The sequence below is a fragment of the Accipiter gentilis genome, chromosome 29 (assembly GCF_929443795.1).
Source record: "Accipiter gentilis chromosome 29, bAccGen1.1, whole genome shotgun sequence".
NCBI classification, from domain to species: domain Eukaryota; kingdom Metazoa; phylum Chordata; class Aves; order Accipitriformes; family Accipitridae; genus Astur; species Astur gentilis.
This window is the reverse complement of record NC_064908.1, coordinates 4,493,884-4,515,649: the sequence shown is the minus strand read 5'-3', so window position 1 is coordinate 4,515,649 and position 21,766 is coordinate 4,493,884. Positions and strand designations below refer to the sequence as shown.

Sequence of the window (21,766 nt, the reverse complement as noted above, 5' to 3'; positions counted from 1 at the left end):
AGCCTTTAGGAACCGGGGTGCCCTCGGTGTGCCGGTCCGGACCCCCGCGGGCTTTGCCGGTTGATGTGCGGCTGCGCCACAGACCCCATGGTTGGGGGCTGGATTTCCACATCACTTGAGTTATTTTGCTCGGGGGGGGGGGACACAAGCTGTTTCAGTGGTCTCCCCACGGCTCCCTGCCAGCCAGCTCCCGGCCCCCAGTCCCAGGCGAAGCAAGCAAGAGGGTCCCAGCGTCGGCAGAGCGAGCAAGAGCCCCCGCGCCCAGCACCCAACACCCAGGAGCGCTGCAAATTCCCCGTGCTCGCCGACGCCGTGCACTTGCGTTTGCAGCGAGCAGCTCCCTGCCACCTTGCTGATGGGGACGGGACGTTTACGGGGCGCCAAGCCAGCGGGAATATTAACGACAGTCGGCAATGGCGTGCTCTTAAAAACAAACAAGGAGCTGCTGGGCTCAGTAGGGATCTTGGGGTTGGTTTTTTTTGGAGTATGAACCCTCTCTCCCTGCAGATGCCTGGAGGTGTGCGTGGAGAGCCTCACAGCTGACACTCGAATTACAGCTACGTCCAAAAAAAAAAAAAACCAAAACCCAAAAAACCCCACCCTGAAACATTTTTAAATGGTTTTATTTCTTCACAACTTTAAAACTATTAGAAACTTGGCAGATGCCGACTAAGTGTTGCATTTGAGGACTCTTGCTGCAGATGGTCTGCAGGGCTCTCCTCCCCGGCGCGAGGCTGGTCGGGAGCGGTGGATCCCCCCCGGGGTACTGCCGGCATGGGGAGGTGCTGCCGGTATTCGGTAAAGTCCACGGTGTGAGGTGCTGGAGCGTGTTTAGAAAGGCAGCACCGTGTATTTTTGGTGCTGGGGCATTTCTGTCTTGGAGGCACTGCTGAATCACGGGGTACCCTCTTTGGGGGGCTGGGGGTCTCCCAGCCTCTGGTGGGAGCAACTTGCGGAGGTTAAAAAGCTTCTGAAATAGGAGAGGGGCTGAAGGACGCTGAGGGAAGGGGAGAGGAGTTTGGAGCAAACTGCGGGAAATTGCTTTTCTTTTGTCTGCTGTGGCGGGGAGGGCAGCGGAGCGGAAAAGTGTATTTTGTTGATTTGAAACTTGAGTGAAATGGGTAATGAAGACAGATCAATACCAGCCCTTCTGCGTTCCCTCTCCAGGAAAAAAATACAGCAGCCCGTCCGTCTTGGCTTGCGTGGCGCTAGATTTTTCCATTTGAACTTGCAGCACCGCCGTCCATCCCCGCTGCCCCCCGCCATTCCCCCTCCTCCTTCCCAGAGCCCCCAGCTCTGCCAGCCCGGAGCCTCCGCCGCCATCCCGCTCCGCCATCCCGACGGCACCGACGCCGTTTTGGATTAACGGGGTAGCAAAGGAGTCGCTTCAATCCCCGCCGATTTCATCGGCGTGGTGAGCCGTGCCAGCGCCCTGTGCCCATGGAAGAGACGTGGCCCCCCGGGGATCCTGCCCGGGTGATGCTGAGGGACGGCAGCTCACCCCAAAAACCACGGCAGGGCCGTACCGAGGAAGGGGCTGCAGGCAGCAAGCTCTCCAGCCCACCGCCGCCAAGCATCCTCCAACCAGCTGCCTTTCAACTTTTAGTGACTCGCAGCCCAATTATGCGCGATTAGTGCCTCCCTGGCGGGGCGCGCTGTTGCTAACGAGGATGCACGTTGGGTCGAACACGCAGGGGATTGATTCCTCCTTTTCTTTGCGTACAGTTGAACATCAGAGGTTGGTTGTCCTCCACACGGCTACGGTGGCGGCTGCTCGCCCTGCGCTGCTGCCCTCCTCCTGCCACCCCCACCCAAAGCAATTAATCCTTTGGTGCTAAGGCTCTTCAAAGTATTCCTAAAATAACCTCACAGCCTCAAAACCCAGCCTGGCACGTGGAGCTGGAGCTGCCTTGCAGATCTGGGTTTGGTTTCTGCTCTGACCCTGGATAGGTTTTGGTCTGTTGTCCCTGTCCCATCTTGGTAAGGTCCAGACACGGCGTGGTGTGAGCAGAGGAGGGCATGGAGGCTGGGCAGTGTTTGGGTGGCCCTGTACCACCCATCAAGATATATATAACCGTAGCTGGAGTTACAGTGGTGTGAGTGGCATCACTGCCTGGCCCCGGGCGTTTGAAGTTCTTGCAGATGGTCTGAGCCGGCTGAATCTCAGAGCTCGCCCAGGGACGCTGGGCGCAGGAGGGGACACGTGGATTTGCCTGCATGCGCTTTGGCTGGACTCGAAGTGAAAGGTTTGCTCTCGTCCAGCTGCAGCAGCGAGAAGCGGGTGCTCTGGCGGGGGGGGGGATTTGCTCATCCCATGCCCCTAAAAACAGCAGTCCCAAAGCTGCTGGTTGTTTCTCCCCCTTATGTTCACGGCTCCCAGCCTCCCTCACCGACCTCCTTGGTTTGTTTCTCTTGGTTTGGGATTTGAAAAGGGTGTTTAAAAAAAAAAAAAAAAAAAAAAAGAAAAACAGCGCAAACATGTTTGCTGTTGTTTCTAATTGGGAGTTAAAACTCGAGATTAGATCAGAGACAATGACGTGCAGCGCCTTGGGCTCTGCGGGAAGCATCGAACACCCCAGGTAGCTGGCGTGCACCCACCACAGGGAGAGGTTTGCTCATCCCGGCGGCCCCAGAGCCCCCCCCGGTCAGCAGGGACGGGGTAGGGGACAAGGTCTGGGCTGCGCCTGCCCTGGCACGGGAGCTTGGACGTGTGGTTTTAGGTGTGAACCCGGAGATGCTCCTTCCCGTAGCAGCGGTGACCTGCTGCCCCCGGCTCCCCAGGGATGTGGCGGCTCCTGCGGCAACCTCCCGGCATGGGTGACGGCTGGGAGGTGAAGGTCGGTGCAGGGATGCTTTGAGGCTGAGCAAACCAGCAAACCGCGGGCTTGCTCGCACGCCCCAGGCTGATGGGGGCTGTCCCGGTTCCCGTGCTGTGCCAAGCCAGCTGTCTTGGGGGTCAGGAGGGCGGCCGTCCCTCTGATGGCAGCCCCGCAGCGCTGAGAGCCAAGACCGGCCGTCGGGCCGTGGCTTTCCCCGCTCTGCCTCGTGGCTGGGAGTTGCAATTTGCTTCCCGTAAAAAAAAAAAAAAAAAAAAAAATCTAAGAAAAATTTAAATAAAAGCATCGCTCCCCCATCCTGCTGAGTTACGCCCGGCCAAATCCTGTTTCGCTCAGCCGGCTTTGGCAGAGTCGTTCTGCGCTTACGCCGAACGCCGAGTTTCCCCTGTAATACCCGTCTCGTTTTCCACCCGCTGCCTGATGATCCGCGTCCGCCCCATCCTCTGGCACAGAGGGATTACAACCGGGACCGCCTGGAAAATCACCCCCTCGAGATCCCGCTCGCCGGTCGGAGCCGCAGCGCCGGGGCTTTCTGGGAGGCAGCCGGAGCTGTTAGTAAGCAGTTTTGCGGAGTGGCAGCCAGCCAAGGAGTGAGTCAAACCCTTCCTGACTTGGTGTCTGGCAGATGCCAGCTCGTGACGCGTCGGCTGGGGACCAGCCGCTGCCGCGGGGGCTGGCTGCTGGGACCGGCTTCCCTAGGGATTTGCCGGATGCGGTGCGACCGCCGGGTACGGGGACGGTCCCCTGGCTGCTCTGGGCACCCGGGAAGGGACTTTGCCGCCGGGTGGACGGGATGGAGAGGAGGCAGCTGGGTGCAGCTAACCCCTCGTACCCGGCCTGTGCCGCTCTGCTCGGCGCCCTTTGTCTCTCCCTTGTGCTGGTGACCGCCGTGACCGCCTGGATCCGAGCTTTTGAGGTGACCGTCGCCCAAAGCCCCCGTTCCGTGTTATTCCGGGGACGCCAGGCTGGCCTCGTCCCCCGCCGCGGGGAAGCTTGCGCGATGGCCGAGTGCCGTGGCTGCCGGTGAAGGGGCTCAACCCCGCTCCTTGGTGTCCTGGGGGGGCCGCGCCGTGCCGTCCCCCTGCCCGTTAGCGGATCAGCTGCCGGCGAGTGCCACCGCGGGGCTCTTGGCTGGGCCGGGGGTGGACGTTTTCACCCCCGACTCGTTTTGCTGAGGCAGCAGCCGTCACCATCCCTGACAGAGGCAGCTGGGGCTGTCACCGGAGCCCCGCGGCCGAGAACCGCGGCACCGCGGTTTGCTGCCCCGTGCCGGGGTCGAGTCAGCCGCCGGCAGCAGCACCGCAGCCTGCCCGGCACCCAGCACTGGCGCGCGTGATGAATGGCCACGGCGGGAGCAAAACTTACTGTAAATGGGAATTTCCCCTTTTCCTAAAGAAAGTTCCTACCCTCCCTGGAAACCTTAGTCGGGAGGGGGATGTTTTCCACGCCAGGGGGGTGGAAATTCTTCGTGCGGCTTCGGCATCCGCCACGGTTCGGGGAGGCGGCAAAGCCTGGATGCCCCTCGCAAGAACCGGCACCGGTTCGCCCCGTTCACACCTCGCCCCCCTCGCGAAGCTGCCACCGTTTCCCCGTGTCAGCTCCACATCCAAGCACGGAAGAAAAAACCATTTAATGCAGACAAAGGTTGTATGAAAATATAATTCTGCTTTTGTTAGCAGCCATCAAACTCTAAAAAGCGTCGCTTTTGTTTTCTTGTAACATTGTGAAAACCTCGTGTCGGATCGAGAGCTGGGGCCCTCTCGACTAATCGCCTCTCCTTTGTGTTTTTAGATTATAGGGGCAATTAGTGTTGTCAAAACCTCTGGCAATTCTCTTTGCTCTTGACAGGGTGTCAGTCCGCTGGGCGAGAAATGGAAGGTGTTATAACTCTCCGGTAATTAGGATGCCTCCGATTTGAAAATGCCAGCAAACGTGTACGAGAGGCCGCACGGCGGCGGTGGGGGCGGGGAGGCCGCCCGGATGGGGGATGCGGTGAGCAATTAATTAGGGGCTCTCATTCCGAGCACGTTGCCAGCTGATGAATTGGCAAAGGGAAATTAGCAGGATGCTTAGCTCCCAGCGAGCGGGCGCGCACCCCTCTCCCTCTCGTCTTGCCATCCCCGAGAGCTTCCCTCCTTCCCAGATGTTTGCCGAGGGCTTTGCACAGCTGTCTGGGAGCACCTGACCGCCGAAACAGCGGCTCTTCACCGGTGCTGGTGCCGTGGGGGGGTGCTTGGGGTTCTCCCGGCTCTCCGGCAGGCGTCGGCGGGCGCCGGAGCCCTCGCAGGGTTTTGCGGCTCTTTGCTGGAGGCAGCCTCCGGAGCCCTCCGCTGCCAGCCGAGCCGGAGCGGTTGAAGGCACCCCAGCAGCAGCCCTTGGGTGTGAACACGCAGCAATTAATCAATAACTCTTGACACGAAGGCAGCTGCGGGCAGGGGGGGGGGATTGCCGGCGACAAATGAAACTCCCAATGCGACGCCTCCCTCCAGCAAAATGCCTGAGTAAACAGATAAGCCTTTGCAATCTCCCTTGAAGGTCGGCACGCTCCAGCCCGGCCGGATGCCCACCGCAGACGGGAGGGACTGCACGGGGCTGCCCCTGGGGTCCCGGTCCTGCTCTGTGTCCCACCAGGGTGGCCGGAGCGGGGAGGCAGCCCCCGGGGTGGGCAGCAGGTCCAGACTGGGGAGTCTGGGCATTGCTGGAGGTCCTGGGGCGGAGGGGCTGGCAGGTAGCGGGCTTTCGTTGGGACTTTGCCGCGTGCTCTGAAGCCGGTTGCTTTGTTTCGCTGTCCCTTGGTGTCTCAGGTCCCGAGAGTGAGGGGATGAAAAGTCGTCTAATTTGGATCAAAATGGGGTCCTTGGCTTGCACCGGGAGCCTGGCTCAGGCTCTGCCGCATCCCACGTGCCAAGGATTCGCCTCCTCCTGGGGTCCCCTCAAAGAGCCTGAGGCTGCCAGGCAGCCTGACCCCCTCCCCTGCTCCAGACCAGCCACAGTCGTCTGCTTTCCTAGGAAAAGGGAACATCCAGGGAGGGTTATTAAGTTACAACAGAGCCATAACCCTGTCCCGAACCTTGGGAAGGGCTTTGGGCTGGTGGGATCAGCGGAGGGCTGGGACAAGGCAGCTCTTGATGGCCGTGGTTGGGAAGGCAGCGTTGCTCCACCTGGGCAGGACCGACGGGTCTGGGATCCGTCACCGACACCTTCCCCGGCTCTTTGCCGCGGGGGTGTAGACCCGTGTTATGATAACCAAAGGCAGGGGTTGGCAGGTTTTCTTAGCCCTCCCTCCACTTGGCATGGTAATTACGTGAGTTACTGGTGTCAACTGGAGGTAAAGCTTTGATGTGTCTATGGAAAACCTGGTAACCTCTTCCTCCGTGCTCTGCTTTGCAAAGTTATTTGGGTGATCGGTATCTTCCCCACTTCCCTTGGTGTTTCCCTCCTCCCTGCACCCTCCGGGACCCGGAGGGAAGGAGCGGTGCCCGGCACCTTTCCCGTGCTCGCAGGAGAGGAGGGAGCCGTGGTTTGGAGCTGCCTGCCCATGTGCCACTGGCTCCGCTCAGTCCCTAATTCCCCCAGCTAAGTTGCATTTAAAGACGACCCCGTGGGCAGAGAGCATCCTGCCCTCGGGGTGCGGGGACCTCACAGTTTAGGAAGCTTCACCCCTGTGCCGGGGCATCTCCCTGCCATCGCCACGTCCCCAGCGGTGGTCTCGGCACGCCAGGCCAGACTGGTGGCCGTGGGCTTCACCCGAAGGTGACGCAGGGATGGGGGGCACGGAGGTTGCTCCAGGAGAGCCTGGGAGGTGGGAGGCACTCGCAGGCTGTTGGCACTTGGGGAAGGTTTTCCAAGATTGGAATCGGGAGTGGTGACATGTCCTTCCTTTCCACAGGTCCCGGTGTCCGTGGCCATGATGTCCCCGCAGATGATCACGCCGCAGCAAATGCAGCAGATCCTCTCGCCGCCCCAGCTCCAGGCCCTCCTGCAGCAGCAGCAGGCGATAATGCTGCAACAGGTAACCCTGATCCTGGGCTGGTTGTGCATCGGCCGGATCCGGCCAAGCGGTTTCTCAGTGGTGTCCGTGAATGCTGGAGCTTGTTAGGGGCAGGCAGATGAGTCCTTTCCTCCTCAGGCTCCTGTGTTCCCCCCATATTTCCTTAGGGATTCTGAGTACGTCCAGCGCCAAGGGCTGGAAAGAGCTGCAGGTAGTAACAGTGCTGGCAAAGCTGGATGCTGCTGCCCTGAGTCAGGGTCTCAAAGCCCAGCAAGCTCCCACATGAGGGCTGGTTTGGGGCTGCCCGGCTCTTGGGAAGAGCTGGAGTCCGGGTGGATGCTCTTGACTCAGTGGAGCCCAAGCAGAGCCCCCGTGGCCGCTGCCTGGGCTTTAGGGCAGGTGCCGGGGTCCAGCTCCAGACCTGAGCGTGTGGGTTTGCTTCTCACGGCCCTGCTTAGCTTTTCTGGAGTGCTCTGTCAAATGTAAAACCAACGGGGAGGGAAAGAAGAAGGAAGAGAAGAAAAAAAAAAAAAACAACAAACCTCAACTCCGAAACAAAACAGGTCTGCTTGGGTAAACACCTCCCGCTGGCGGGAGGGAGAGAAGGAGAAATCCCACAAGCATCCTCCACACCCTTCCTCCTGCCTCCAGTACCTGTTTACTCCAAACAGGCTGATAAGGATTCAAGGTTGGCCCCAGGGAAAGAACAAAGGGTAAACACTACCCTGGGTGGGTCCTTCTCCAAGCCTCTTTGGAGCCGGATAAAGAAACACGTTCGACTGCAAATTAAACAACCCAGGCCGGAATAGCTCGCATTCTCCACCAGAAGAAAACCAAACATCACACCTCTCACCCCTGACCCAATGTTCCTGCAGCCGCGCTCGACCATGTTGCAGAGACCTGGCTTTGATTGGCTTTCGGGTAAACACCCAGGCTTTCCAAACCTGTTCGCCGACAGAAAAAGCAAAGTTGCTGCTGTCAGCGCTGTCAGCCCCGAGCTGATAAAGGCTTCCCGGCATCCAAAGGGGCATTCCTGAGCCGCCACCGTCGCCCCTGCACGGGGGTACAGGCCGGGTGGGAGGGGGCCGCCGGGTCTCGCTGACCTCCCCGTGCCTCTGGCCCCCCTGCACGCAGCAAATCCATCACCAACAGTTTATTTAGGGGCCGGGGCGAGAGCTGGCGTCAACGCTGGCAGGTCCCGATGCTGCCTGCTGCAGACTGGGACCCTCTCCGGTGGCTCATCACAGGGCCAGGGTGTTTTTCTCTCTTTTACTGGCCCAGCAAAACCCTCTGTTTTGACCGGGGTGCTGCGAGGAGCCGGGTTGCCTGCGCTTTCCCATGGTGCCCATGAAGGGGGATGCACGTCTGAGCCCCCAGCGCTCACGGGGTTGCACCGGACAGACCGTGGCTGCTGCTGGCCCCTTCCCAGCCAAGAGCCCCCCCCAGCTCTCGCAACACTTGCCAGGGTGTTTTGAGGTCCCGCCATGCCAAAAAAGGGGTTTCTCTGCTGTTGAAACACTGCGTTACGTGCCAGAGTGCCCAGGCCCGCTTCTCTCAAGGGGCTCACCCACCTTCTGGTGTTTCATATTCCCCCATCAAACACAAATCCCTCTAGCACAGCTGCAAAATCCCCAGGATGCACAGGAATTAGAGCCAGGGGGTTGTGACCCTCCTCCTGGAGGCCAGGCAAGGCGGAGGCTCCCGGAGCAGCCGGTGGCAGAAAGCCAGGGCAACCCGTTGGCATTAAAACGAATGGCAGGTTTGGCATTGGAGGTGTTTGGGGATTTTACTTGCTGCAGGGATCCAGAGCCCTTAGGAGCGTGTGGCCAAGGCTTTTTCTGCAGCCGTGACTCCTTCGGTGGGTGCTTAAGATAACCTGTAGCCAAGAGCCTGCCCTGACAGCATGGTGCCAGGAGCTGGCATGGCTGTGGCAAAGCTCGGTGCTGGGCATGGGGTAGTGCTGGGCAGGGAGATGTGAACAAGGTGTTCCTGCTGCTAATCCAGGCTGCTCTCTCCCCTCCCATCCCTCCCTCCCTCCCAGTTGCAGGAATATTACAAGAAGCAACAGGAGCAGCTTCACCTGCAGCTATTGACACAGCAGCAAGCCGGAAAGCAGCAACCCAAAGAGGTGAGCTCATGCAGATGGGTTCTGGGCCATCAGATCTGGCAGCAAATAAAAGGGGGACCAGCACAAAACAAGGTGTGCGTGAATCCCAGCACCCAGGGCAGCCGGCTGGGAGCCAGCGAGGATGGGATACAGGGGCATCCTGCTCCCGGGGGGTGCTGGGGCAGCCGGTCCGGGTGCTGGGAGTTCCTCCTCTTCCTCCCTATCTATGATCTGGCACGTGCACCGAGCTGCATCGTTCTCAGCGCCGCATCCTTGTTGGCGCGTCTAGAAACTATGGGCTGGGTGTGGGGAGCGGTGAAGTCAGCGAGTGTGGGCTGGCAGCTCCGGCAGAGCCGCCGGACCCTCCCCGGCAGGAGGGGCAGGTCGCTGCCCCCCCCCCCCCCCCCCGGCACAGAGCGAGGGCTCCCCAAATCCTCCTTGCGGTGCGGGGGGCAGAGGAGGCTCGGCTCAGCCCTTGCCTGACGTGCTGGCCCTGCCTGGGTCTTGGCACAGCTCACGTCGGGCAGCCCAGTCCTGATTGAGCTGGCACGGCAGCACCCTGGCAAGTAGGCAGGCAGGGCTGGTCAGGTGGGAACCCAAACCAGGGCTTTTCCTGCCTGGAAAGGCGGTTCTGCAAAACGTAAGCGCTGCGTGAAATAGCAGCGATGCCAGCAAAGGGCTTTTCCCATGGGAGATGCTCAAAGCAGAGGATGCTGTGACCAGGTCAGCAGCGGTGGGCCCTTTGCTGGGGAGGTGGTTGCCTGGTGGAGAAGTGTTTTATGCTGGTGTGATTGCATCAATCTTGTATAACTCCCTTTACACAACAGGTTTTGCTGTCCTTTCCCAGAGTAATGCGCTTTGAGGCGTTGTGGCTGTATCAGCAATGCTCGGTTTTGGGGATGTGTCGGTCGCACGGAGGCTGGGCGTCGACCCTGACCGGCAGCGGGCAGACAGCACCGCTCCCTTCCCTTTTCTTCTATATTTTTGCCCCTCTGTCTTCCCAGATCAGTGCATGTGGTACTGTGGGAGGGGGTGTTTTGCATTGCAGGTGCTGATATATGTCTGGCATCACTGCCCTCTCTATCGGGCACCCTTCCTTGGGCTCCCAGGGCAGAGGGACGTGGAGCTGAGCTGCTCAGTCCCTGACCCCAGCCAAGTATCAGTAGCAAACAGGGAAACAGGGTGCGGGGGCTGTTTATTGCAATCACCCCTCCTAAAATCCAACCCCCTGATTTACACTCCTCAATTCTCAGCACTTCAAAATTCAGCTTTCCTTTGAGGAAGAAAGCATTTAAACCCAGACTACGCATTGGGGTGGCTGCAGCAGGGACTTGACAGCAAAGCACATGCCGGTGCTGGGGAAATAGAGCGGCTCGAGCAGCTCGGGGTCAGGCTGGCACCCACTCGAGCCTTCAATAGACTTTGACCTGGGCTTTCATTGCGGGATGTTGGCATATTTACGCAGCGTGTGCGGGGTCAGGCTTTATCGGAGCCATCTCCAGGAGCTGGAGTAGCTGCTCATGCTCCAGGAACAGGGGAGGCATAAATCTGAGCTTCCTCAAGGACTTTCCTCTTGGCCGTGGCGATGTTATATTGCAGCAACGAACGGGGATATAATTAAGCTCTAACAAAGGGCTTGCTTAGCAGGCTCCTGGTTTAAAAAGCGCGTGTTAACTTTTAATTAAATGGTACAGAGGAGACGAGAAATTTATCCGCTAAGAAAGTCTGAGTGGCCGGCAGGGGGGAAGGGGCATTAGATGCTGCTAAAGGGATGCGTGTCCAGCTCCTGGCAGCATCACCACCCCATGGCCAGGAAAAACAGCGAGGGTGTCCCTGCGAGTAGATGTCGTGGTGTTTCCCCTCCCCAAAACCCCCAGCCAGGCTTTGTGGAGTCAGCTTCACCCCATGAATTTGGGCAGCTGCTATTAATAAAGCCTGCGTTCGGCAGCAGCGCTTGCCTGCTGGGAACGGTGATGCCGTTGCTTCCCCCGACGGCGCGGGGAATAGCTGGCGTGTCTGGGATGCCGCCGCAGAGCCGCTCTTGGCCAGCGTCGGTTCCTTCATGGAAATCCACGGTGGTATTTAATTACGGCCCCACTGCAAGGTTTGTAAACCGAGCGCCTTCTGCTTTCCCTCTGCTTGATTTCAAGGACTCGCCTTGGTGTAATTGTAAGTCGGCGGCTCGCCTGTGAGCACGGAGGGGGATCAGCAGGTGGGAACGGCTTTGTGCCGCGCCGGGGAAGGTGCCGGGAGCAGGTAGCAGCATCTCATGGAGCAGCGGCTCAGATCTCCCCAGGAGGAGCGGCGCAGCTGGAGATCCCCCAGCGGGCGCGGGGAAGGGGAGAGCAGGAAAAGAGGGACCGCGGAGGATGGAAACGTGTCGGAAGCGCCTGTCGGCAGCATCCTGTCCCAGAGGATGTGGGGGGTGTCCGCGGTCTGCGAGGAGCCACGAGGAAGGGGCCGAGCGAGGCAGCTGGTCCGGGATGGGGCTGAGCTGCAGCGCAGCACATCCCAGCCCAGCCCAGAGCATTTTCCTGCATTAGGGTGTCAGGGTGAACCCCCAGCAGCATCCCGGGCGCAGGGGAAGCGAGGAGCTGCGGCGCAGGGCTGGGACGGCTCCAGGCAGCCCCTCGTCCTCGTGGCAAGAGGCAGCGAAGCCGGTGTCTGCCGTCCCGCTCTTTCTCCAGCCGCTTTGCCTCTCCAAGCCCAGCGGCGTCTGGATGGAGAGACCCCAGTATCCCCTGGGGGCGAGACCAGTGGGGCTCCGTGTGCCCCCAAAGCTGCCGGAGCGGGGGGTGTTTGTCCCTCTCCTGAGTCTGGCAGGGCAGGGGAGGGGGGTGGCAAGGGGGAGCTGCCGGCTGCCTAACCTCAGTGTCAGCTTAATGAACTGCTCCTGTCAGTCCCGCGTGTCACGCCGAAACTCCTCCTGATGTGCTCATAAATCAAAGTGACGGCGGCTCTTACCCCGGTAGCTGCACCCAGTCATCTGCGTCTAATGTACGCTGAGCGCAGGCGAAGCTCCGGACCCCGAGCCCCCGCGCTGGGATGGGAGGCGGGATTGGGATGGGGGGGTGTGGGGGCCAGACGCAGGATCCGGCCTTAACACAGAGCAAGCTCCTCCGGTGGGTGCTGGAAGGTCCCCTCTGGGAGGGATTCAGCCAGCATTTGCCCAGCTGGGGCTTGCCAGAGGGAGAGGAGAGGAGCAAAGCTCATGGGGAAATGGCCGGGGAGTGAGGTTTTTTATAAGATTGGGGCTGAAAGTCAGGCTCACGCTGCCCCATCTTCTCCAGGGCAAACTCTTGACTCGGAGCCCCCGGGCTGGTGGGTGCTGTTGGGTGGGTCTGCACGTGGGTGCACCTCTTCACCCGTTGCGCTCAGTGGTTTTGAGCCCGGGCAGTTTGTTGGCTCCACGGGCAGCGGTTGCTCTCTAGGGACTGGCAAATTGGCTTCCCCAGAGAGAAGCGGTCCTTGTTTTGGCTTAGCCCAGGTGTTTGCACATCTGCTGGGCACCAGGACTCGTGTTCCTGAGGCTGGTCCCCGTGTTCGTGGTCTGGTGAAGCTGGAAGGATGCGCATGTGGATTTGGAGCACGTGAAGGTGCAGGTTCAATGTGGACAACATCGTCCCTGCCAGAACCACACGTGGGTCAGGGCTACCCGGTCCCCCGGGGGCTCAGCGGGGTCTGATTCTGCCGGCCACAGCTCTGGTGAGGCCAGGTCGGAAGATCCCAGCCGGGATATGAGGCGCAGGCGATGTGCCCCGGGGATCCTCATGACTTTATCCGCTCCCAATTTCCTCCTGCTCTGCAGCCTGGAAGTGCCATGAATGAGGCTGTGTTTGCAACGGAGCCCAGGCTTGTCCCGGCCCCCCCCGGGGAGGGTGGCAGCAGAGCCGGGAAGAGGAGGAGAAGCCCATCCCATCCCATCCCATCCCATCCCATCCCAGCTGCTGTTTCTAACCAAGGCAAGGACATGAGTGTCCATCCCACGGGATGGCAGAGCTTTCCCTCGCAGGGGATGGGGACGCCGGGGGGGACAGCGCTGCCTTTGTTAAGACCCTCGGGCACACAGCCTGGTCCTGCTTTTTTTTCCCTCCATCGTTGTCCATGGTCTCATCCAGTCCCATGGCCTGAAGCCCTCCTGGCTCAGCACCTTGCTCAGGAGCAAGGGTGAGCGCAGGGATTTCTCTTCACTGAGCGGAAATTTCTTTGATTTGTGCCTTTATCTTCAAGCGCCAGAGGTGCAGGACTGAGGCAAAGCCAAAGAGAATCTGGACTTGACCCTGAGGAGACAATTCTACTGTGGCCAAGAGGTGGACAGGACAGGACAGGGACGAGTCCGCACATCCCTCTGAGACTGATGAAACCAGATTTAAACTCTCTCTGTGCCCTAGACAGGACTCGCAGTCATGCCTTACATTGCAGACTGCAGGGATTTTGCAGGGCAGTGCCTGGAGCTCATCCTCGCCTTCCGTTTCACAAAGCCACAGCATCGGCAGCATCTGCAAGGGACCACCTGTATCCCGCGAGGCCCGGGGTGCTGCTTCGGGTACAGCGACACGTGCTGATTCCAAACTAAGCCGTGTACTGGATTTGCCACGGAGATTCTGTTTGCTGTTCCTTGTTGAGCAGAGAGCGAGATGCAGTCTCAGGGATCACGGAGAGAGCGAGGTAGGGCTGTGCCAGGTCCATGGGAGCCCTGGTGCACCGGGGCCTGAATCCCCACGATGCTCAGACCCAGCCAGAAGATAGGAAAAAAGCTTTTGCACTCATCAGCAAGAACACGGACGTGAAAATACTTCTTTTTCGGCTGAGCAATGGGGCTGCAAAGTGCCCCCGCTCACGAGTACAGCAAGATCGGGGGGAAGCACCTTAGCACGGGCTTGACCGACGTGCTCCGCCAAGGCGGGGGCTCGCTCTGCCGAGAGGGACCCCGGCACTTTTCTTGCTCAGGATAACGGAGCTGCCATGGAAAGGCTGGGCTGCTGCCGGGGCCGGTCAGCGCGGCACAGCCGGCTTGCGCTGCCTGCCAGCCCGGCTCCTCGCAACCTGCAAATAACGTCTGCGCAAACAGAGGGGTTCAAGGGGTTACGGAGGCGCCTGCCCCCGCTAATGAGGCCAGGCAGGCCTGGGGCAGCTCCCCTCTCGTGGCCGGCTCAGATTAGCAGCTGCCTGTCCCCATCCCTAATTGAATTCTCTCCCCTTCAGTTAATTCTCATGGATTTCTTGGTGCCTCCCCAGGGACCTGTCCTGCCTAACTAGTTTAGGGCCAGCCGTGCCGGTCAGAGCGCGGCCGGCTCCTGGGGATGGGTGGGAGGGTCGCCTACCTGGGGGGATGCTCGTGGCTGGGGTGGGGGCACCGGTACTGGCGCTGGGCACCTGCTCCCCTGTAGACAAGAAGGGGCTCGTAATGGTCATTTTTTGGCAAATAGGGACCGTTTCCCTGCTTCAAGGAGGATGCTGTGTATCCAGGATGCCTTTTGGGTGCTGGGAGCCCCCTTTCCTTCGGCGATGCTTGGTGCCTGTGGGAGCTCGCCCTGCGGCTGAGCCTCCCCGCGTGGGACCCCACGGCTTGGGTTTGCAGGTTTGCCCACGTTGCAGGCAGAGCTGGGTCTCTGCTCTGAGCAAGCCCCCGGCTCTGCTCGCTCCCTCTCTTTTCAGTGCTTTATTTTTCCCTTCCCCTTTCCTTTTCTTCCCCTCCTCTTCCGATAGATCAAAGCCTCCGTCCGGCTCAGCCGCAAGCTGAGCAGGCCCGGCAGCAGGACGGAGGCACGCACGGCCACGGTCCCGCCGCCGCGGGCATCCCTCACCGCCGAGCCCCTGCCTCCCTTGCGAGGCTTCTGCTGCGAGGCTGGAAATAACGTGCTTTGATTTCTCCCTTTTGTCTCCCGGCAGCCGTTAGGGAACAAGCAGCTGGCCTTCCAGCAGCAGCTCCTGCAGATGCAGCAGCTCCAGCAGCAGCACCTGTTAAACCTGCAGCGCCAGGGGCTGGTGAGCCTCCCGCCGGGACAGGGCACCGTGCCCCTGCAGACCCTGCCCCAAGGTAAGGACCCCTGCCTGGGGTGGGGAGAGTGCTGGGGGACCCTGCGGCTGCACCTTCTCCCTGCTCCGGGCGAGGGAAGGCTGCGGGGAGGGGGCTGGGGCATTGCTTTTCCTAATGCATCCATCTAAAGTTTGGGGCCGGATTGCATTAACAGCTGGAGCAGCTTGGGGGAGTCTGAGCTGGGTTGTGTTGCAGGATTGAGCCCCCGGCTTCCTCCTGCAGGAGGGTGCTGGGGTCTCCTTCCCTCCGGGGACAGCTCTGCGGGGTTCCCGGGTGCTGCGGGCGGCTTGTTTTGGGCTTCCCGATGGGGTCAGGCAGCCTCTTCTCCCCGGCTGCCGGCACTGAGGGCTGTGCCCAGCTTCGGGTAGTGATTTCCCAATGCACGGTCCGTGCCGGGCTGCCTGAGCTTCAGGGAGCCAAGCTGCGCCAGCCGGGCAGGGAGGGAGCCCGTGGGGTCCCGAACCAGCCTGGTGCATGGGTGCCAGTGGGTGCTGCTCCTTCTCGCCGCTGACGGCGGGCGCTTTCTCCCCGCGCCGTAGCTGTGTGTCCCTCGGACCTCCAGCAGCTCTGGAAGGAGGTCACGGCCACCCAGCCCGTCGAGGACAGCATTAAGCAAGAAGGTCTCGACCTCACCACCAACACCTCCAACTCTACCTCGTTTTCGGCCGCCAAGGTCTCGCCTCCCATTTCCCATCACCCTCTGCCCAATGGACAGAGCACCATGCACACGCCGAGAAGGGACAGGTAGAGCCGGGTCGGGCTCTGGCACTTTGTGTTTTTACCCCCGGAGAGGTGGAAGGGGCCAGGATCTGTCACCCGCAGGGCTGGCAACAGGGTTGGGAGGGTTGGGGGGTTTCTGCCCACCACATAAATAAGTCCTGTCGCTGTTTTGCTGTGCCCATGTGCCCACGGAGGACGGGGGCCGTTGCTGTGGGGTCTCCCGTGGGTCCCCGAGGGCTGGCCCTGGACATGGGAATGCCAGAGCATCACAGCTGTCCCATCTGACGGTCCCTTTTCCTCTTCTGCAGCTCTTCCCACGAAGAGACCCCCGGCTCCCACCCGCTCTACGGCCACGGAGAGTGCAAGTGGCCCGGCTGCGAAACCCTCTGTGAGGACTTGGGACAGTTTGTCAAGTAAGTGCTCCCCTTTTGGGGGGAGGTTTTGCCAGAGAAGGGGAGAGCCCGTGCTCTCAGGCTGGGACAGCGTGGGGCTGGCGGAGGGGAAGACCCTGGAAATATGTCCAGACACCCCAAAGTCTGTCTGCCCAGAGCCAGGGGAGCCCGATGCAAAAGGAAAAAACCACACCAGGGATTACTGCTAAAGAAGAAGAGACCCAATGCAGGGGGAAGGAGCGGGCAGGCGCAGGCAGCAGGCGAGGGGAGTTTGCAGCTCCCCTCCTGGGGGGCGAGGGGAGAGGAGGAAGCAGATGGCGGCGCGGCAGCCCGCTGACACCGCTTGTGGGCTCCGGCGCTGACTGATTAACTCTGCTGTCGAAGAGCCCTCTGCTAGCGTCAGGGTCAAACAAATTGTTTTCACGCTTCGTCAGAGGTTTACTTAATTAGTTCATTTGCAATTAGATCTCTTTGTAGCCCGGATTTTTAGCAAAGACATCAGAAGGAACTGACGGGTTTGCTTGCTCCTTCCCCCCCGCCTCTCCGGCTGTCTGCTCGGTGCAGCAGCCGAGATGCACGGGCGCTTGCTTCGCTCTCCATCAGCGAGATTTTGGGTTTTTACAAACTGATCCCGTCCGCTGCCACGCACTTGGGGCTGGCTCCAGTGGGAGCATCCCGCAGACCGCGCTGGCCTCTTCGTTCCCAGGGAAGGAGCTGGGCAGAGGCCTTGCACAGGAGGATGAGGAGGTGCGAAGGCAGCCTGGGAAGGCTGGGACAGCATTGCCTGGTGGCCACTGAGTGAATGAGTCAGGCTCCTGCGTCCTCCTCCTCTGCCTGTGACTCGGGGTGAACCTAGATAAGACATCTCCTCCCACCCCTCCGGGCTTGTGTTCATGGCGTGGGGCAGATAAGCAAGCTCTGGTTTGGAAGCTGGAGCTGGGGTTGACAGGGGACAGCCGGAGCTGGGTCACGGTGCTGGGAGAGCCTTGCTGCGCTGGCCGGGGCTGTAGGGTCCCTGCGTCCCGCGTCGCATCTGCCTGACCCCCCCCCCAAGCACACGTAGTGTTGCAGGAGCAAGTTTCCCGAGGGGCAGCCTCCGCAACAGCACTAGTGAAGTGTTTCTGTCCCCTCTCCGCCAATGTGAGCGAGTGTCGGGGTGTGGGACAGACAGATGGAAAACTTCCAGCTCCCAAAGGCTGAGCCCAGCTGTAGCATGGACTTTGTTTTGGGTCCGGGCACCGGCTTCGAGCCTCCTCTGAGCATCATCTCCATGGAGTAGCTCAGAAAGCCTCAGTGTTAGGGTGGAAAGGGGCAGTGCATCTTTTGAGCAGTGGTTTATAAAAGCCTGTGAGGGTCAGTGGGAGACCTCTTCATTCCTGCTCAGCACAGCCTAGGCTCTCGACAGCTTTTTCCCTGGAGAAACAGCTGTGCCCTCAGAGGAGCAGGCAGCTTGGGCCAGCTGAAGCCCTGCAGAGCGGGGCTGAGACACCAGCGGGGTTTGCTCACATGCAGGCTTGGCAGCTGGTCCCAGTTACCTAACTTGTTTTTACAAGTTGGGGCTGGAAGTCTCTTGCAAACAGCTGGGTGAGATTCCGCCATCTTCTGCATCCGGACCGAGGGTAGATACTCCTGAGGCACCTTCTCCTGGGATGTCTCAGCAGAAGTATCTCACTCTCGGTCCTGGAGAGCATTGGCCCACGGCCCTGGGACACCTGTGTGTTTTCCAGCATCAGGTGCCACCTTTTGGGGTGTTTCAGGGCTGCCCCTGGTCCAGTTTGCCCTACATCCCCCTCCGACCTGTCCCACTCCTCTGGTAAGGACCCCCCCCCCAGGTTTGCACTCACCCCAGCAAAGACATGGCCCGGCCACGCGGCATCTTCAGGGCTGGATGCGTCCCCAGGCTGCCGCTTTGCTGGGTCCAGGGGCGAGGACCCCCACAAGGTGATGCCGGGATGTCCGTGGCTCTGCAGCAAGTGATGTCCCCATCACTGGCTGCTTGCCTCTGCCAGGAGCCCTTCCCCTCCCCGAGAAGGAGGGAGGGCAGCAAGGACCAAAGGTCCTCGTGCTTTATAAACATAAAGTGCCTTATAAACATAAGGCACGAAAGCAGTAGGATGAGGAGCATCCTGGAAATGTCACCTTCCACCTCGGGGATTTCCTTAGAGGGTGTAACTAAACCTCCATAATGCCGCCTTTGTGCTGGAAACCTGCTCCTCAGGTCCTCCTGGACACCTCCTGCCAGCAGCTTTCTCAAGGACTTTCCATCAACCGGTGACTGCTCCTGAACACCGCAGGAGCCATGGGCAGGGCTGGTTGTCCACGGCTGCCCTCCAGCCCAGGGTTGGGGAGGAGGCACAGCCCAGTTTGGTTGCCCTCCTTCGTGCCTCAGTTTCCCTTCTGCTCATCAGGCTTTGGGCAGCAGTGCCGGGGCATCCCCAGGCTCTGCTGTGGTACAGGGGGTTTCAGGTTGGGGCTGATCCCAGGTGTGGCCTCAGCAGAGGGTCCACATTTTGGGCGAGTCTGGGCATAAACCCCGGTGTTCTCCTCCCCAGACACCTCAATACAGAACATGCACTTGATGACCGAAGCACGGCCCAGTGTCGAGTCCAGATGCAAGTGGTACAGCAGCTGGAAATACAGGTGGGTGCTGCCTCAGCCTCAAAGGACACGGGTTTAAAAAGCCGTCTCCTTTCCATCTCTGCGTGCTGTGTCTTGGCTGCTCTCTGCAGGAGGGGGTTAGCAAGGTCGGTCGGGACCGTAGTGAGATAACCAGCCACCCCAGGGACTCATTTTAAGCATCCTTCCCAAATGGGAGTGCTGGCCCTGGACTGCATCCTGGTGGAGATCAAGACCTGGGGAACCCTCAAACTGGTTCCCCATCTGATACCAGCATCCCTGCACAATGATGACGGGGCTGGAGGAAGGGGCAAGCCATCCCTCCTGCCCAAAGTGTCCCTGTGGGTCCAAGGAGATGCCACGGACCTGGAAGGCATGTGCTGCCTGGTGGGGTCCATGCCCACAGGCGGGATGTGAGCTGTGCCCCAGCCGTCGTGCCGCCGCAGCGAGAGCCACGGGGCTGCTGGGCTCTTTGGAAATCAGGCCACTTATTTCAGTGGCTGAGGATGGTCTTTGGAGCCCAACTTCAGGGTGCTATTTTTGGAAAGTTAGTTCTTGAAATAGTGCCTTTCCCAGTGTCTCCGACTCCCCGATGTGTTGTGCATAATTCGGTTAATAGAGAAGGGAGTAGGGAAAATAGGAGGAAATGGAGGGTTTTCATCTTGGGACTTGAAAGCAGTTGAGGAGGGAAGCGGGACGGGGCAGGGGTCTCTGTCAGAGGGTTGCTCACCGAGACCCCCGTGGCATGACGCTGCCTGGGTGCCCGGCTGTTTGGCCAGGGGCTGGCAAGAGCTCAAAGCGGTTTGTGCCCATCGCTGTGCGTGGCTGTGGGTATCATGGCAGGGGACGGCAGCCCCGGGGGGGCAGCGGGCCACGCTGTGCGGCAGCCTTGGGAGACCCTCTGCCTGGAGTTACTATAATGGGGGCTGTGGGGTGGGGGGGACACACAGCAAAACCTGCCCGGGTGGGGAGGCTGCCAAGCCGCCTGGGCAAAGCCATGCGATCACATCCTGCTCCCCAGCCCTCGCTAAAGCGAGAGGTTGAAAGCAATTACTGGGGCTTAAAGAGGGGAGGGAAAGGAAGGGGGGAAAAAAAGCTGAAGGGCTGCGTGTGCAGAGAGGAGAACCTGCCACCGGAGCTACCAATTATAAAGTTTTCAGCGCGGAGCTCCCGCTGTGCCGGTGGAGAGCGTCTGCATCACGAGGGGAGACCTGTCAGCTCTAATGAGCACCACGACAGCGCAAAAGCATCCGAGCTGCTCCAAACTTGCAGCAAACTCTGCTCCGGCTCCTGCCTTTAACTCCTTCCTCGCCCAATTCCCAGCTCCGGCGCTTGCCCGGGGAGGGGGCTTGGCTAGCGGGGAGACGGCAGCATGCGGGGATGTGGTTGAGCCCCAAGCTTGAGGGGTCGTGGTGGAAAGGAAAGGTGACGGGAAGAGAGCGGGTGTCAGATCCCATCGCCTCCGCCGGGTTCAAAATCTCTCCTGGTGCCACAGTGAATATTTCACCCTTCTCCGCACTCTGGGGAGTAAACAGGCGGGAGTGCACAATTAAAGCGATGTTGCACATCCGGGCGGATGGATGGACGGACAGAGGGACGGGGAGATGGACGGGGAGCTGCTGGTGAGCGGGAGACAGCAGAGGCTGGAGGAGGGCGAAGGGGATGGGGACGGCAGGCGCCGGGCCCCGGGGACAAGAGCACCCAGGAGGGAGAGCGAGGGCTGCGGTGTGTGGCCAGGATGGAGCCGTGCTGGTGGATGGCAGCCTGAAGGCATGGGAAGTGACTCCATTCCACCGTCGATTTTTTTCATCTGACTGCACACACGGAGCCGGAGCAGCGGCGGCCCCTGTGCCCCCCACGATGGGTGCCGCAGCCCCCCGCAGAGCCACAGCCCTGATGGGGCTCTTGGGAGGGCTCAGCATCAGGGAGGAGGTGGCTCCTGCGGGGGATGCTGGAGGATGCTCCCTGCCCAGAACCAGGGCTGGGGGCTTGGTGGGCGCCTCCTCCAGGCCCAGGGCACCTCCACGGTGACTGCCGGCACTGCCTGACCGTCTCCCTTCTGCTTCTTGCCTCCCACAGCTGGCAAAGGAGAGCGAGCGTCTCCAAGCAATGATGGCCCATCTTCACATGAGACCTTCAGAGCCAAAGCCTTTCAGCCAACCTGTAAGCGTGCGTCCCCCTCCTGCCCTTGTACGTCCCTGCGGCCGCCCCCTCTCCTCCCCTTTCCTCTTGCCGCTGGCTGCCATCCCCTCCCTGCCCTGCACGTGGGCACCGCAGCCCAGCTGGACAGGCTCCCCGGGATGGGCATGCCCTGACTCTGCTCCGGCACGTGAAGCCTGGGCCCTTGTGCCGGTGCAAGGCATCAGGTGGGAGTGAAACGCAGCCTGTGTTGGCATGTTGTGCTGCTCCACCAGCTCGGACGTGTAGTGGATGCATCCCGTCTTGCGGTTGCATCCCGTTCTGTGGGTGCATCCTCTCCCACAGTTGCATCCCCGTCCCACGGTTGCGTCCTATCCTGCAGTTGCATCCCTATCCCACGGTTGCATCCCCATCCCATGGTTGCATCCTATCCTGCAGTTGCATCCCATCCCATGCTTGCATCCCATCCCATGCTTGCATCCCATCCCATGCTTGCATCTCATCCCTGCCAAGCCAAACAAGTCTTCCCCCCTTGCAAGCCCTTCGCCGCCCAATTTGCGGCATGAGCCGGCTCAGCCCTGCCGAGCTGCCGGTGTGCCGGGGGCTCTCCCCGTCCCTGCCTTCCCCGCACCGGTGCCCAACCGCCCATCCTCCCTTCCGCCTGTCCGTGCAGCTGAACCTGGTCTCCAGTGCCACCCTCTCCAAGAGCACTTCTGACACGTTCCCCGATGGCTTACCTCATCCCCCCACCTCCGCCACGGCGCCCATCACCCCCCTGCGGCAGGGCCCCTCTGTCATCAGCTCTTCCACTTTACACAACGTGGGGCCCATCCGTAGGAGAAACTCGGAGAAGTTCTGCACCCCAATATCTTCAGGTGAGTTCCAGGGTGGGGCTCAGCACCCTCCATCATGCGGTCTCTGGGT

General features: G+C 60.5%; 1 protein-coding gene across 6 annotated transcripts in view; it reads left to right on the top strand.

Annotated features, from left to right (window-relative positions):
• FOXP4 (forkhead box P4) overlaps positions 1–21,766 on the top strand; it is a 62,835-nt gene that overhangs the window by 34,750 nt on the left and 6,319 nt on the right. For all 6 annotated transcript variants that reach the window (XM_049832695.1, XM_049832690.1, XM_049832691.1 and 3 more), the window contains 8 exons: positions 6,727–6,849; positions 8,870–8,956; positions 14,828–14,975; positions 15,515–15,719; positions 16,004–16,108; positions 18,640–18,727; positions 20,783–20,866; positions 21,516–21,717. In XM_049832695.1, the coding sequence (XP_049688652.1) occupies positions 6,727–6,849; positions 8,870–8,956; positions 14,828–14,975; positions 15,515–15,719; positions 16,004–16,108; positions 18,640–18,727; positions 20,783–20,866; positions 21,516–21,717 (1,042 nt within the window). The remainder of the gene's footprint in view (positions 1–6,726; positions 6,850–8,869; positions 8,957–14,827; positions 14,976–15,514; positions 15,720–16,003; positions 16,109–18,639; positions 18,728–20,782; positions 20,867–21,515; positions 21,718–21,766) is intronic.